General features: G+C 26.5%; 1 protein-coding gene across 1 annotated transcript; it reads left to right on the top strand.

Annotated features, from left to right (window-relative positions):
• The first annotated feature begins 5,365 nt into the window (after positions 1 to 5,365).
• Positions 5,366 to 9,216, top strand: LOC132942759 (tubulin gamma-1 chain-like). Its single transcript, XM_061011397.1, has 9 exons — positions 5,366 to 5,560; positions 5,658 to 5,863; positions 5,935 to 6,218; positions 6,371 to 6,565; positions 6,646 to 6,757; positions 6,850 to 6,984; positions 7,055 to 7,237; positions 7,311 to 7,496; positions 8,304 to 9,216. The coding sequence occupies exons 1-9, from the start codon at positions 5,512 to 5,514 to the stop codon at positions 8,322 to 8,324; spliced, it is 1,371 nt and encodes a 456-aa protein (XP_060867380.1). The 5' UTR covers positions 5,366 to 5,511; the 3' UTR covers positions 8,325 to 9,216.
• The last annotated feature ends 6,848 nt before the right edge of the window (positions 9,217 to 16,064 follow it).

The following is a 16,064-nucleotide window of genomic DNA, read 5'->3' as shown; positions in this document are numbered from 1 at the left end:
TAAAATACGAGAGTATTATATGTGTATAATATTTTACCACACTCATTTAACAAGAATAGATCTACTTAAAACAAAATTAAAATTATCAAGGTAGGAAATTCAAAGAATTATAATATTTTGTGTGAATATCTTACGAACCCACTTAAAAACTTTTATTTTAACAACGTCTAGAATTATTATAATAATACTTTTCATTTATACTGGTTAGTGATTAGTGATTAGTGATTACCTTTGTTTTTTATATCACTTAGGTACCCGTATATTTTTTAAATAATAATTATATTCATTTAGTCGAGGAAAGATTTAATTTTTGGCGTGGTAAAATATGTTAATTATGATTTCATAATAATTTTTAAGGCATATAATTAATTATATTTTGTATTCGATTTAAAATATCAAAAGTAATATATAGGTATTATTAATTTATCATTAATGAGTGAGCTATAAATTAATAAATCATGATTATAATACACTAACATTTTAAAACACTATCGTGACCCATATACTATATTATATTATAACAATTGATAACTAATGATATAGGTAGGTAATATAGATTATAGAGTATGGACCAATGGCTTGTGGGTGGTCCCAACTGACAAGATTTATAAAAAATATTCTACAAGTCTATATTGGTTCGAATGTCTGTTTAAAACCAATACTTATATCTCAGATTATCGTATAATACAACTACTTATAATAGCGAAAACTGATTTCAAAACTTTCCTGTTCTTTAGAAGTTAAGAAGTTAAGAACAGTAAAAGGTTTCATCCCGATAAATGTTTATTCACGAAACATAGTACTTATACATAGTAAAGTAAAATTTTATTTGAACCATAACGATTATGTTACCACCATTATTTTTAAACTGTTAGTAAAACGAAAATAAGCATTTAAAAAGAATAAGGGAGGAAGTAAATAACCGCTTCACTGTATAGTACGAGTATTCGAGTGTATCTCGTCATTGAGTCATTGCATCTGGAAAAGTGAAAAACGATTCTGAGCAAAGACATCATCCTGTATATTTTATTATAAATTTATATTACTATTAAAGTCATAATTTATTTTACTATTATAGTTATACGGTAGTGGGTGCCGGGTAGGTAGAATTTACTTTTGCTAAAAACATTGCATTTGAAAATGTCATTGTTTGTAGGTATGTAATATAATAACATACGTTAAAAATTTCAAGTAAGTACCTACGAATAATATTTTTAAATTTCAACAAAATAACTTAAATCTTTATGCTTCGTTTAAATATCTACATTTTTTACCACAAAATAACCGTGATATTGATGAATTTCGTAGCTTAACATTTGAACACCAAATACTTATAAAAACCATGTTTCTTTAATATTTTTAAATGACTGAATTAATAACAACTTATTAAAAACCTTGAACTACATTTTCTAACCTATTGACTACCTGTCCGAAAAAGTTTTATCCATTTTTATAGTAATAAACTAGAAATTATCAAACATCTATAAATAACTCAAAATAAGTCAACATATTTTGAAATGATAACATGGATGGAAAATTATAAAAACATATAACATTTGGTAAAAATTTCAAATATTTATAGGGGTAATTCGTTTTTGAATTACTGAAAAATAAAAAAATTGCTTGATATGATATCACGGTTATTTTAGCGTGAATATCCAATTTCGTCACAGTTTAAACTTCACCTTTACCTTACATATAAACATTAAAATGTTATGAATTTTTAATTACAATAAATTGCAAATATTCGTGATATTGACAAATTTCGTCGAATTCTAATTTTAAACGGCTTTAAAAAAAATACTGTGATTACGTATTTTCGATATTTTTTTGATTGTATATGAACAATTTACGAGGAACCATAAATTAAATTTTCAAGGTTTATGACAAACAGAAAAAAAAATTGAAAACGTCAAATGTCTTTTTACCACTTTTTACCACGTGGGAACTGAATTGTTTGCACATTAAGGACATAGTTAAAATGTCTAATAATCGACAAAAGCTATAATCAAAAGCTATATATAGCTCAAAAAGATTCAAAATATTTTGTAAATTTTATCGTTTAAATTTTTTATAATAATTTCAAGCATCTACTGTTATTTGTTTTCAACTCCAAGAAGAAAAAAAATGATTTTGTCGTATAATTTTTTTTGTGTCTCATTGCCGTTTGGGGCATTAAAACTGCTTTGATTTTCTACAACAGTATCTTGTTTGATAGGAAAGTGAATCTAGTTGGTAAATTGGGTGGTCAAAGTTTAATATTTCCAATAGTTTTCAATTGCGCTGCAGGGAAAAACAAAATTTAAATTAAGGTAAAACGGGATTTTTTAGCAAAATCGGTTTTGGTTTTCGATGGAACTCTAAAACAAATAATCGTAGATACATGCAATTTTCATTGAATGTTAATATTTTCACTTGTTTTGAGCTGTTTCCGGACATATTCAGTTTCCAATTTTTTTTTCCATAATTTCTTAATAAAATTTTATTCGTTGAGTCAAAAATCTTGAAAATGTAATACAAGGCTCCTAATTATTGTTACAATGACAGATGAAAAAAATTAAAAATGTATAGTCACAATTTTGAATATAAGCATTTAAAGTTCGAATTTTGACAAAAGGCGTAAAAATCACAAAAATGTGCAAATTATTTTAAGTTAGAAATTCCTAAAAATTTTTCTTTTTGAATCTAAGATTTTAAAATGCAATACGGGATTCCTTATAAGGTAGTTATATAAAAAAAAAATGTCCATACGAAAGTCAAGTTAAATTTTTATGAGCGTTTAAAGTTCAAACTTTTACAACACTAGATATTTTTTTCTATAAATGTCAATAAAATTTTATTTGTTGGGTCAAAAAGCGTGAAAATTTAATACAAGGTTCCTGATATATTGTTACAATAGTAGTTGAAATTTATTAAAAATTCATAGGCACAAATTATTTTGTTGTTAAAAATGTATAACATTTTCAACTTTTATTGCTAAGGATTGAAAATTTAAAACAAGGTTAGTACCTAAGGTAAGTAAGTTATTCTGAAACTAATAAATCTCAAAAATATATAAACACAGTTTTTGTTATAGTTATTTTATGTTCAAATTTGGACGAAATTACATACTAAATTACCAAGAATAACGATTTTAGTTATTTCGTTGTAATTTTATAATATTATTTCAACTTTTCTACAGGCTACTGCCTTAATAATAAGTAATAACAATAAAAATAGAATATAGAATATCCACACTGACAAACCGTCTCCGCTCAGAATCGATTTTCGTATACAATGATATTATATCATTGAATTCAAATGTAATACCATCCATTATAAAGTGACCCACTTGTAACCTACTGTACAGCAGAGTGATATCCACTTACCAACCTTTTTTACTTATGATCCCCCAAAGTACCAACTAGATCTAATATTTTACTTGAAAACACCCTCAAAATATAATGAAAAACTCACATCATTGTAAAATATTATTCATCCCATGATAGAAATAAATGTTATTCCTATCATGATTCATCCTAAATTCATACCTGATGGCCACGTGCAGGGAATAGTTACCAAAATACAATATAATATAATATATATTATAATTTATAAACATCTATAATCATCAATGCAGCTGCAGCTGTCTCACGTCTCCCATTTGTACCAGTACATTATATAATATTGGAAATTGTGCGTTTGAACCACAATTAACGAATCTTTATTATTTAGTCACCACTCACCATTCGTGTGTCGTGTACTTGTGTGCGAATGACAAGATTATTACTATTTGGTAAATAGAAAATAGTTCGTTCTAAAAAAAGCACCCTTAATGTGATTATTGATCTATTTAGTTTATAATTTCAGTACCCGGTGAGTGACATAATTATTAATTGTTGTAATGAATAAAAAATTCAAAAATAGTGGCTAGCGTGGCTATTATATTCATTTTACATTATAATAATATATTAACCAGGGTGTTGTTCATGTAGGCATTTTTAATAAAGTATATAAATTATGGGGCTGGGAATCTCGGCCTTCTTTGACAGACTGGGCTGCTTAGAGCAGACTGATTGTAATATCAAAATTGGGTCCTACTAATATATCGACCTTTCGTACTTGTTGTTCAATTTCAAATGATTTTTGTTTTTTGAAAAGTACATATTATGTACAAAATGTGTTATTATGATTGCACAATGCACATTTTGTCATATTAATTACAGAATATACTTATATATATATATATATATATTATATATGTATATAAAATATATGACTATCTTAAGAGTTATATACATAATTATTAATTTTGATTGTAGTATGGTGCATGTTACAATTAGTACCTAGTTATTTTATTCGGTTTAAGAGTGATATTTTTTAGTTTATATTTTTGAATACTCTCACATACAATGTAAAACATAATACATAGGTAATGCATTTACAAAATGAGTTGTCCAAACGTATTATAAAAAAAAAAAAAACAGATAATGAATTTAAGTTTAAATTTGATAATATGTAAACTCACTCTCATAGTTTCATATCAAAGCTAAAAACACAATATTTGTAAGTATTTAGTATAATAAGTCTCAGCGCATGGGTCAGACGGAAAAAAACAAAATATAGTGCGCTGACATCCTCATATAAATAATATTATTTTAATTTGTGGTATCATACATTAATGGCTATTTTCTATCCATTTCTTATCTGGTACATATTTTAATTTAAATTGTTGTAAATGTGTGTGTGTAGGGACGTGGGGTAACAGCCCACTCACTGGACCGACCTGAGTAATAACTAATAAATAATAATGATGATGTATCAATAGAATGCTTCGTAAAGTGTTTGTAAGATGTAAATAAATCTTTAAAGTCGTTAATAGTAAGCTAAAGGTGGTTCCGTTTGACTGTTCGGCGTGAATTTGTTTAGCCCTTACGAGAAAAAAATTGAAATTGCGCCCTTTGTTACCTATTTAGTATTAATTATTATGTATTTATGTAGCTTGTAGAGGGACACGTCATACAATATATATTATATTTTCAATTTTGTATAATTATTATGCAATCGACTTTTTTATTACAATATAAAATATTACCTGTTTATTGGTTTACGCCTATATATTCCAGCCTCCAGGACGTCCGAGTTAACAACAATAAAGGTAATATTCGAGATTAAATTTTCCCATTCTAACATTTCCTAAATTCTAAAAACTGAGTTTTTACACAGAATAGATTTTATCTATTCTGTGGTTTTTATTTCAAATATTTTGAACATTTATTATCGTCACGTGTACAACACTGTATATTGACCATTATCAATATTTAGAATTTCGCGCCATTTCTTTAGTTTAGGCTTCTTATCATTGAATACAATTTGATATTGATTATACAATATTATTGCATATTATTTAATATTAATGTTAAAACTTTTTCGTTGATCACTTCTTGTTTAAATATATAATTTTTTGTTTTAACTGTTATGCTAATTGTTGAATTTAATGTATTAAAATAAAGAAATAATCTTGGTACTAAAATGCCGTGTGAAATGATAACGGTCCAATTGGGCCAATGTGGAAATCAAAGTAAGTAATAAAGAAAACGGCTAAATTATCTAATTGGCAATTGTAATTTAACTTTATTTGGATATATTATGAAGATTTAATATTACTTTATGTTAAGTTGGTTTTGAATTTTGGAAAAAACTATGTGCCGAACATGGTATCAACCCAGAAGGAGTGCTGGAGCCATTTGCTACAGAAGGTGTTGGCGATCGAAAAGATGTCTTTTTTTATCAGGCCGATGACAACCATTATGTGCCAAGAGCTGTTTTGCTGGATTTGGAACCACGTGTCATACACTCAATCATGTCATCCAACTACTCAAAAGTAAGATTGATGAACATATTTTAATATGATTTTCAGTTTTCACTGTTATAATAACTATTTATTTAATTTAGCTATACAACCCTGAAAATGTATTTCTATCTAAACATGGCGGTGGTGCTGGAAACAATTGGGCATCGGGTTTTAGTCAAGGTGAAAGACTACAGGAAGAAGTGTTTGACATTTTAGATCGTGAAGCAGAAGGCGGTGATAGTCTTCAAGGATTTGTGTTGTGCCATTCAATTGCTGGGGGTACAGGTTCAGGAATGGGTTCATTTATACTTGAACATTTAACTGATCGATATCCAAAAAAAATAATTGAAACATATAGTGTGTTTCCAAATCAAGATGAAATTAGGTAATGTTAACCATTGACTTATACTAGTATTAAAAAATACTATTAAATAGTACTAAATATTACATAATAAATACTAGTATTTATAATCAATGCTGTTACATATGTTCAAACAAAATAATGAAACAGTTTTTTCTATTAAATCATATTTACAGTGATGTAGTTGTACAACCTTACAATTCTTTATTGACTTTAAAACGACTTGCTCAAAGTGCAGATTGTGTTGTAGTCTTAGATAATACTGCATTAAATCGGATTGCTACTGATCGTTTACACATAGAAAATCCGTCATTTGCTCAAATAAATTCATTAGTATCTACAATTATGTCTGTTTCAACTGCTACTTTAAGGTAATTTGTTAATTTTTATTCATTCTATTACTTGTTCATATTATATAGAATATTGAACTTATAGTTTTTATCTGATTTAGATACCCATCATACATGAACAACGATTTAGTTGGTCTCATTGGACCTTTGATACCATCACCGCGTTTACACTTTCTTATGACAGGTTATACACCATTAACTACTGATCATGAGGTAATTGTTTATTATTTTTATATTTTGAAAAATCTATTTATATGTATCATATAATATATTATCTATATTAACTTAAATTATTTTGTAAATAGGATGCTAATATTCGTAAAACGACAGTATTTGATGTAATGAGACGGTTGTTGCAGCCTAAAAATATGATGGTGTCCACAGCACAAGAAAGATCTACTATACCACATTGCTACTTATCTATATTAAATATAATCCAAGTATTTATTTTATATATTTGGTTAATGATTTAGAGTATGAAAATAATGTATGATACTATTAAAACTATAGGGTGATGTTGATCCTACACAAGTATACAAATCGCTCCAAAGAATTAGAGAAAGAAAAACTGTAAATTTCATTGAATGGGGTCCATCCAGTATTCAAGTTGCTCTTTCAAAAAAATCACCATATGTTCCCACTGCGCACCGTGTATCTGGTCTTATGTTAGCCAATCACACAAGCATATCTCAAGTAAATATTTTATATCTTAGCAATTAAACTATTATAATTCAAGTTAGAATATTAATTGTTAATTTTTTTTCAGCTTTTCCAAAGAGTCTTGGATCAGTATGACAAATTGCGACACAGAGAAGCGTTCTTAGATCAATTTCGTAAACAGAACATGTTCAAAGATGACCTATGTGAAATGGATGATTCTAGGGCTGTAGTTCAAAATCTTGTAGATGAGTATTTGGAAGCTACTAAGGCTACATATCTTCAGTGGCAACCTGTATGTACTTGAAGTAAAAATGTGTATTCCTTTAATACAATTATTGTTTACAATCATATTTAGATATGATTTAATTCAACAAAGTTTAAGAAATAATATATACTAAATAGTGATTTGATCTTTATTTAGTGAGCATTTTATTTTATAGTGAATTACATTTTTTTTAGTAGACCTATTTTGTACAATAAACTATACTCGGGGTCGGTAACCCGCGGCCTAATGTGGCCTGCAAAATTTACAATTTTTAGACAAATCATAAACTAAGACAGAATAAGCTAGAAACTGCGGATTGAAATGTTTTTTGTTTATAGATACCTTGTTAAATTAATAAACCTTACAGTTATAAACATAAATATACTAAATTTGATATGATTATACAATTTTATTTAAAATAAAATAAGGTATATTCAAATTGTGGCTCGTAAAAAATTGTATATTTATTTTTTGTAACTAAAAGGTTGCCGATCCCTAAACTAGACTTATATGTAAGTAAACACCAAGTCATTTTTTTGTTTTTTAACAAAATCTTGATCACTAAGATACCTATACTTCATTTTTTAAATGTGTGTTAACCTTTAACATTTTAACTTTAATTCAATAATAATATTGAAAACTAAATTTGGTTTAAAACTTGTTTTTTTCAATATTTTAAATACTCTACTGAAAACATACATGTTAATAACTAGATATTTTGCAAAAACCACATAAAAATGAATAACAATACTTGAACATTTTGTCAAGCTTTTTTGATATTTGCTAGCTAAGTTCACATTTTGCATTATTATCAGATTTTATTTTTATTTTCAGAAAAATGATGTCAAGAATTAAGAGAATCAAAAAGTTCATGAATGTACCATTTATCAACTTACTACTAACATTCATCACAATTTTTTTGAGTTATATAATTTATTATAATTATATCTATTTAACTTTTTTTTACACTTTGTTGAAAACTTATTTTTTGTATTTACTAACGTCTAACAAAGTGATCTGAATTCACTATTTATTGTATTTTTTTTTTTAAGTGTTACTAAGTAATAATTGTAATGATCCAGTAAATATTACATTATTATAGGAAAAATTCTCTTCTACACAAATACTTTGTGTATGAATTCTATATAGTTATTATTACTACATACATTTAATAATTCTACTGAAATTATACGATGCTTACTATCAAAAGAATACACTTTAGTCAAAGAAATTTACAATGTTAATATTTAAAATAATGTATTAAATTTCCATTTTTGGTGTATTTTCCAATACGTATTAAATGTACTAGATTAAAATACATCTGAGTTTCATTATAAGTACAAAAATGTATTTATAGGGCAACTAGAATACAGGAAAATAGATAAATAAGAGTAAGAAACAAATTCTTTTAAAGTGTCATTTTATAGACAATATTGACTGATTGTTTTTAATTATTTTTACTTGTGTCTTGTGAACAAATTATTTGATAAAGATATTCTATACTTATATTTATAATAAATAATATATATTTGTCATAGAAAATAGTTTAATATTTTATTTTTTTAAACTAAATAATTAAACTAAATTTTATTATATTTGTAATATTATTAGAAGTTATTTAAATTTAAAATTATAAATTCAAGTTTCAACCATATTTAATTGTTAATAATGACTAGGTTTTTTTTTTTTATTCATTCTAAAAACTGTTTTACCATATCTTTCAATTATTAACAATATAATTTTAAAGTTTTAGGCAATATCTGTAGTTTTATTTATAGATAGGTAATAAATAAAATAAAATATCAACTATGGTAAAAATGTTACATAAATAAATAATTTTATATATGTTAGTTAAATTTGAAGAATGATAACATACCTTTAAGATCACTGAAAATTCTAAAAATTTAAAGAACGTTGATTTCTTTTTGTAAACTTTAATCTGTTGATATTGCTTTTTACATGGTAACTAATACAAAATAATGGTTCGCATAATATTTGATAGATTATCTGTCAGTCATATTTTTAGCCATATAATTGTTATTTTATTGAGAGCAAATATTGTTAACCCTTTATAGGGTAGAGGGAAATTATTTCCCACCTTAGAAAAAAAAATCCTGTAGCTTGTGATCGTAGGGAAATAATTTCCCACTTATATCAAACGAATGTTCATCATTTTCTGTTTTTATTATTATATAGGTATTTTTACCCTAGCGCACTCTAGTAATGAGTTATTGAAATAAAACGTTCCAGGTGGGAAATAATTTCCCACTGCACACTCACGGTATCTGATTATTCCGAGAGTTATTTATAATTTTGTTTCAATTGAAATTTATTGTTGATGAAATCGTTTAATTTATCTGTTATCAGTATGATTAAATAGCTTAGTTTTTGTTCTTTATTTTAGTGTGATAATGAAATATCATATCATACTTCAAGTACTATTATTATTAATTTGTTCGTGACACATTTTTCATATCAATTTTTTTTTACTCAAACTAAAACGACTACAACAGAAGATTGATTGCTGTTAGGAACTCAAAGTATGTATCAATTTAACAAATAAGTCTTAAGGAATCAATATATATACACAGTAAGTGTATTACATACACCACAAACTTAATATTTTCACTTTATTGTGAATTTTTAATGAATAATTAATTTAATTTTTACATTAATTGCAGATGGCTTATAAACTTAAGGATGATGATATATTATATGAGTTATTTAATATAACAGATGAAATGGCAATAGATTCAGACATTGGTGGAGATTCTGATGCTGATGATTTTACACCAATTAGTCGACAAAAAACATCCTTAGGTAGTAATATATAGAATTTTCAATATCAAATTGTGAACCTTTGAACCACATATTGCAACTAAAATTGTTACATAATATAGACGCTGTTTTAGATGTAATACCAAAAAACATGACAAAAGATCCAATGTAATGTGTGCAACTTGCAACAAAGTTTTATGCAAAGATTGTTTTGCTGAATACCATAAAACTTAGTACATTCTATTGATTTTATTGCCCAATTAGGTACTACAGTTGATATTGTTTTTTTTTTAGAAAGTTAATTTTATTTTGAAAAGTTGATTTTATTTATTTTTTATTATAATTTTATATAATGTGGTCTGAAATGTGTGAATCAAGATAATTCTACAAAGGTTTTTATTTATGTTTTGTTTTTTCTATTGTTATAATGAAGTATAAGGTTTACTATAATCTCATGAGAATTTATTTTAATTTATTTTATCAGTTGAGAAGATTTGTATCTTCAGGTGTCATAAATCCTAAAATACAATTAAATACCTATTTATCATGTCATATATACATTTGTTTGCATAAAAATAGTTAAAATTAAAAAAAATTGTAGTATGGTGTTAAGTGGGAAATTATTTCCCTCTGCCCATGGTCCATAACTATGACACTAAGTGCTCAATGGGAAATTATTCCCCACCCTTTTTTTACCAATGCAAATAAAGTTACAATTTTTTTTACATTTTTTACAGTAACTTACATCTGTTAAGAAGTAAATTTGAAAATTTGGTAGAAATCGTACGATATTTTTTTCTGTGCCCTATAAAGGGTTAAGTATGTGTAAGTATTTAGTTTCATAATAACAAATTATATTAAATAAAAATTATTTTTACTTTATTATTTAATAATAAATCCATGAGTTAAACTTAAACCAAAATTTGCAGAGCGCTGTGGGTTTTAATCTGCTCTAAACAGATAGTCTAGCCTGATCGGAGTGGTGGCTGATAATCTAACATCCAAATCAGATTTCAACAACTTTTTAAGGTTCAAAAAAGTACACCGTACTAACCAATGTTACAAAACCTGTTTACTCATGAAAAGACTTTTATTTCGCTACTCTCAAATTAAATAGTTAAAAACTTGCTACTTAGGGATATTCCTGATCAAGGCTGGTACTCCCAAGTCCTGATGGAATAAGGTTCACTTACACCGAGGTAAACCAGCGGCTAGATAACTTATAAAGTACATTTTTACTTATCACATTGAAAGAAATAAGTGTACCTATTCATTTTCATAACCAATTTTTATTAGAAGAGCAATGAAAGTATTAATTTTACGATGATGTGTGTTTTTTTATCTATTTGTGTGTGTGAACAATAAGTACCTAGTTGATAATATAATGCTTCGATTTTTAACTTGAAAATTAAATTGAAAGTTTATAATCAAATGTTGACAAAGTCACGAAAAAATTGCAAATAATTTTGTATTTAAAAATGCATAAAATGTTAAATTTTAGATTCTGAACGGAGAGATGAATGTAAATGATTTTACAATAATGTGTGTTTTTTTTTTTTTTAATTTTTTTTTTTGGTGTTTTATCACCTTTTAGGACAGTAAAAATGCTTAGATTTTCTTCAACAGTGTCTTTTCTGATAGGAAAAGTGAATCTAGTTGGTATTTTGAGAGGGTTTAAAGTAAAAATTTCCCAGTAGTTTTCAAAAGCGCCGTGAAAAACAAAATAAAAATTTAGGACAAATGGGAATCTTAACGCAAAATCTGTTTTTGAAAAAATCGATTTTGGTTTTTGGTGCAACTCTTAAACAAAATACCGTAGGTACATGCAATTTTGACTGAATGTTTATATTAGCAATTTCTATACACCATAACATTTCCAAATATTTTGAGCTGTTTACGGACATTTTCAGTTTCCATTTTTTTTTGGTTTTTTTTCCTATAATTATCAATAAAATGTTATTTGTTGGTTAAAAATGCTTGAAAATTTAATAGAAGGCTCCTAGTATATTGTTTCAAAGGCAGATGAAAAGAATTAAAAATCCATAGTCACACATTTTTTATATAAGTATTTAAAGTTATTGACAAAATACGTAAAAATGATGAAAATTTGCAAATTATTTTGAGTTAGAAATTCATAAAAAATGTTCTTTTTAAATCTAAGATTTGAAATGTAATACGAGGTTCCTCATAAGTCTTTATCAAAAAAAAAATATCTACAAGAAATTCAAATTAATAAATCAAATAGGTATACTTAGTAATATCATAGGCTGATTGACCGTTTTTGTTCAGGATCGTTTTTCTTTTACAATGATATTATATCATTGAATTCAAATTTAAAACCATCCATTACAGTGACCCACTTGTAACCTACTGTACAGTAGAGCGACATCCACTTACCCACTTTTTATAGATAATATATTGATTGAAAAATTAAAACGAGGTTTCTCTTAAAGACATAGGTATTAGGTAAGTATTTCATAGTGTATCCAAATAATCTGAAAATTGTATACATAGGTATATAGTCTTTTTAATAGATATTTTAATTTCAAATTTAGATGAAATTAGATTTTTGAACAGAATATAGAAAAACGATTTTAGTTTATTTTTTTTCACCTTATATAAAAGTATAATTATATAATTATTATATTGTAAACCACTGTGTGACGGGGAGTATAAGACCATTTATATATTATAATATTGATTTCATATCGTTAAATTCAAATTTAACATACCTTATACCTATCCATTACAGTAACCCATACGCAAGGCCGTATCCAGAAATTTTTTTCGAGGGGTGGGGTCCAAAACATGTTATTGTAATTTTATTGAATTTTGGTTTTCATATTTAGTTAAAAATAAGATATTGAAAAAATGTTGGGGGGTCCAGAATGTGTTATACGCAGGTTAATGGTTATACAAGTCTTATTATTATTTATGTTATCTATATTACTTGAACGTTGAAAATACTTTATGTAGAATGACGGTATCGCGTAAGTTTCCACACAACCTTTGCTTATTAAACGACATAATATCACATGGCCCATGTAGCTTAGAAGCATAATATGAGTAATAAGGATGATACTTGAACATTTCAAATGTTTATAAATAACTCAACGAGAGACGACTAAATATTCTAAGAACTGTTTAGAAATGTTCAATATTATAAATGTTTGGTAAACATTTTAAGACGTTACGGAAATACAGTTATGGTCTTATAAAAAAAAAAAATTGTATACTTTTGTATTTTTATAATATATTAACAGTATAATAAATTAGACCAAATATATAACTTTTGAAACTTGCAGATTTTTCACTTTCTTATTTTGAGTGTGAAACAAATTAGGAATGTTGAGTTATTTTTTGGAAAAATATTGAATCAGTAAGCGAGTACAAAAAGTTATGTTTTTTTTATATTTTTGAAATTTAACTTGGATTTTAAATATTGTTAAATAATTTTTATGGAATTATGAAAAAAAATAAACAAAAAGTCTTGACATATGCGTTAGAAGTAATAAGTAGTACCGTAGCAGTTTATTATAGCAGTTAGATAGACGTATTTTCTTATCATACCTTTATTTTAAATACACAAAATTAACTGAGAAAATAATAAATCTTACAAAAAATAATCACTTTATTTGTTTTTTTTTTTATTATAAAGCTATATAACTGCTTTATGCTTTTATGGATAAAAATTTATTATTTAAAATTCCAATAGGAATAGGAGACAATGATAGGATGACTAAATGTGTTCAAGTATTGGCATATTAACTATAGTAATATTACCGAATCTTAAGAATATTACATACTGTCTATTAATATATTTATATATTGTATAGTGTTTAGAAATATTTATGACAAAATCCTATTCATATAATAATGATTCTTCAATTCTGTCATCATTGATATAATACATAATATATTAACCATTATATAATAATATCCATTTATATCGTTTAAAAAATTTAACAAATTATAGATATAAATATGTAAAAAAAGATTAATTTTAGTAATTAAGATTTAGTTCTAAAAACATTTCATCTTAATAATTTACGTTCAAGGTCATAGAAATCTTCCCGATGCGGATGATATAAAATTGATACATAAATTGTTGACTTTTTAAGACGCCGATTATAGGTAATAATATAATAATATTTTTTAGAATTAAATTGTATATTATGTACCAATTGAACCTATATATTAGCCAACACACAAGTCACAATAGGCACACCTTCGTGTTAAATGGTTTTAATATGTCTTTACAAACGTAATAAATTTCCAATTTGTGAGTATAAACACCGGAATTTATTAACAATGTATAACAATATTGATTGCGTGTGGTTTCTTTTTTAACAGACGCGTGTTTGAAATAGTTCTCTGCGGTTTTATATACGCGACCAGTGGCAGCCACCGTTTCGCTGCGGTATAATGATAAATTGGCGTAAGTACATATTTTGATAATAGATATTACATACAAGAACCGAAGTATGCGAATCTGGAAGATTTTACAGCTCAAAATTCAAATAGTACAATTTAAACGATAGCATTCCGTCCAATTCACATTCAGATACACTCTGTATATTATACGTAGATACGACCTGTTGCATATAATACGAGTATATTAAAATATTCATATATTTATAGATGAGGTGTAACGTTTCGAAAAAAAAACTCAGACGAACACAGGGTAATATTTACAGTTGTATATCACAATATACCTATTGCCGTGCAGGATGACAATATTGTCGTATGCTTATAAAAGAAAAAAAATGAACTTGATGTCAGGTAAAATATAGTAGTAATAAATAATAATAATAGGAAGCACACGGCGTGCTAAGATAATGATATGTGCGACTGTGCGAGCGATTGAGGATTTAATAGTATTCAAATAATCGAATTATACTGTCATATGATAAAATAATTATTATGATTATGACAGTAAATTCGATCGAAACCGAACGCGCCATGGCCTGTAGCAACAGTCTTCTATATATTTATTATTTATATTATATATTATATATATGCTCCTGTGCAAGAATATATACGAACCACCTGTGATGTACAGGGTGTCTTGCCATATACACCCGCCCACCCGTCTCTTAAGTATGGTTACACTCCTCCTACCACCTTTAGTCCTGCTCTCTAATATACTGCTAAAACGTAGACGACTATAATTGAATATTATACAATACAATTTAATGAAAATATTATTTAATAAGTATTGTAATAATTCGACTTTGAAATATTTACGCAAATAACTTTCTATGATTTTATGATTTGGCATTGTCTACATTGTCTACAAGAAACGCAAAAATCACTATTTTAGTTAATATGTTTTTATTTCGAGTGCCCAGGCCAAAACCATTTACATTTTAATAGTTTTGGACGCTTACGTGTAATCGGTGTATTAATCATAATTTTCCAAAATAAAATTTCAAAAATATTCCTATAAAATAGAATAAATATACGAGTATTATTATAGTTATTGACCGCGGGGACGAAAACACGGCAAAACACCTTACACCCTGTACACAGATATATTATGTACTTATACACACATAAGTGCAAGTATATAGTACCTAGCTAGGTATATATTATTAGGTATATGCACGGATATTTTTTCTTCTGAATACGATTTACATGCGTTTATATCACCGGCGTGGCAGATGTATTGCATTATTATTGTCATATACGACACGCCGTTGTAAAAATTCAATGTTAACCGATTCCCCGCCCTACCTATAATGTATGATGTATAAATATATAATAATATTATGTACCTCTGCCAGTGTGTATTATGTGTGTTTATTATCATAATAG

The sequence above is a fragment of the Metopolophium dirhodum genome, chromosome 4 (assembly GCF_019925205.1).
Source record: "Metopolophium dirhodum isolate CAU chromosome 4, ASM1992520v1, whole genome shotgun sequence".
Lineage (NCBI taxonomy): Eukaryota > Metazoa > Arthropoda > Insecta > Hemiptera > Aphididae > Metopolophium > Metopolophium dirhodum.
Note: the sequence above shows the minus strand (reverse complement) of the source record. Positions and strands in the feature narration are given on the sequence as shown.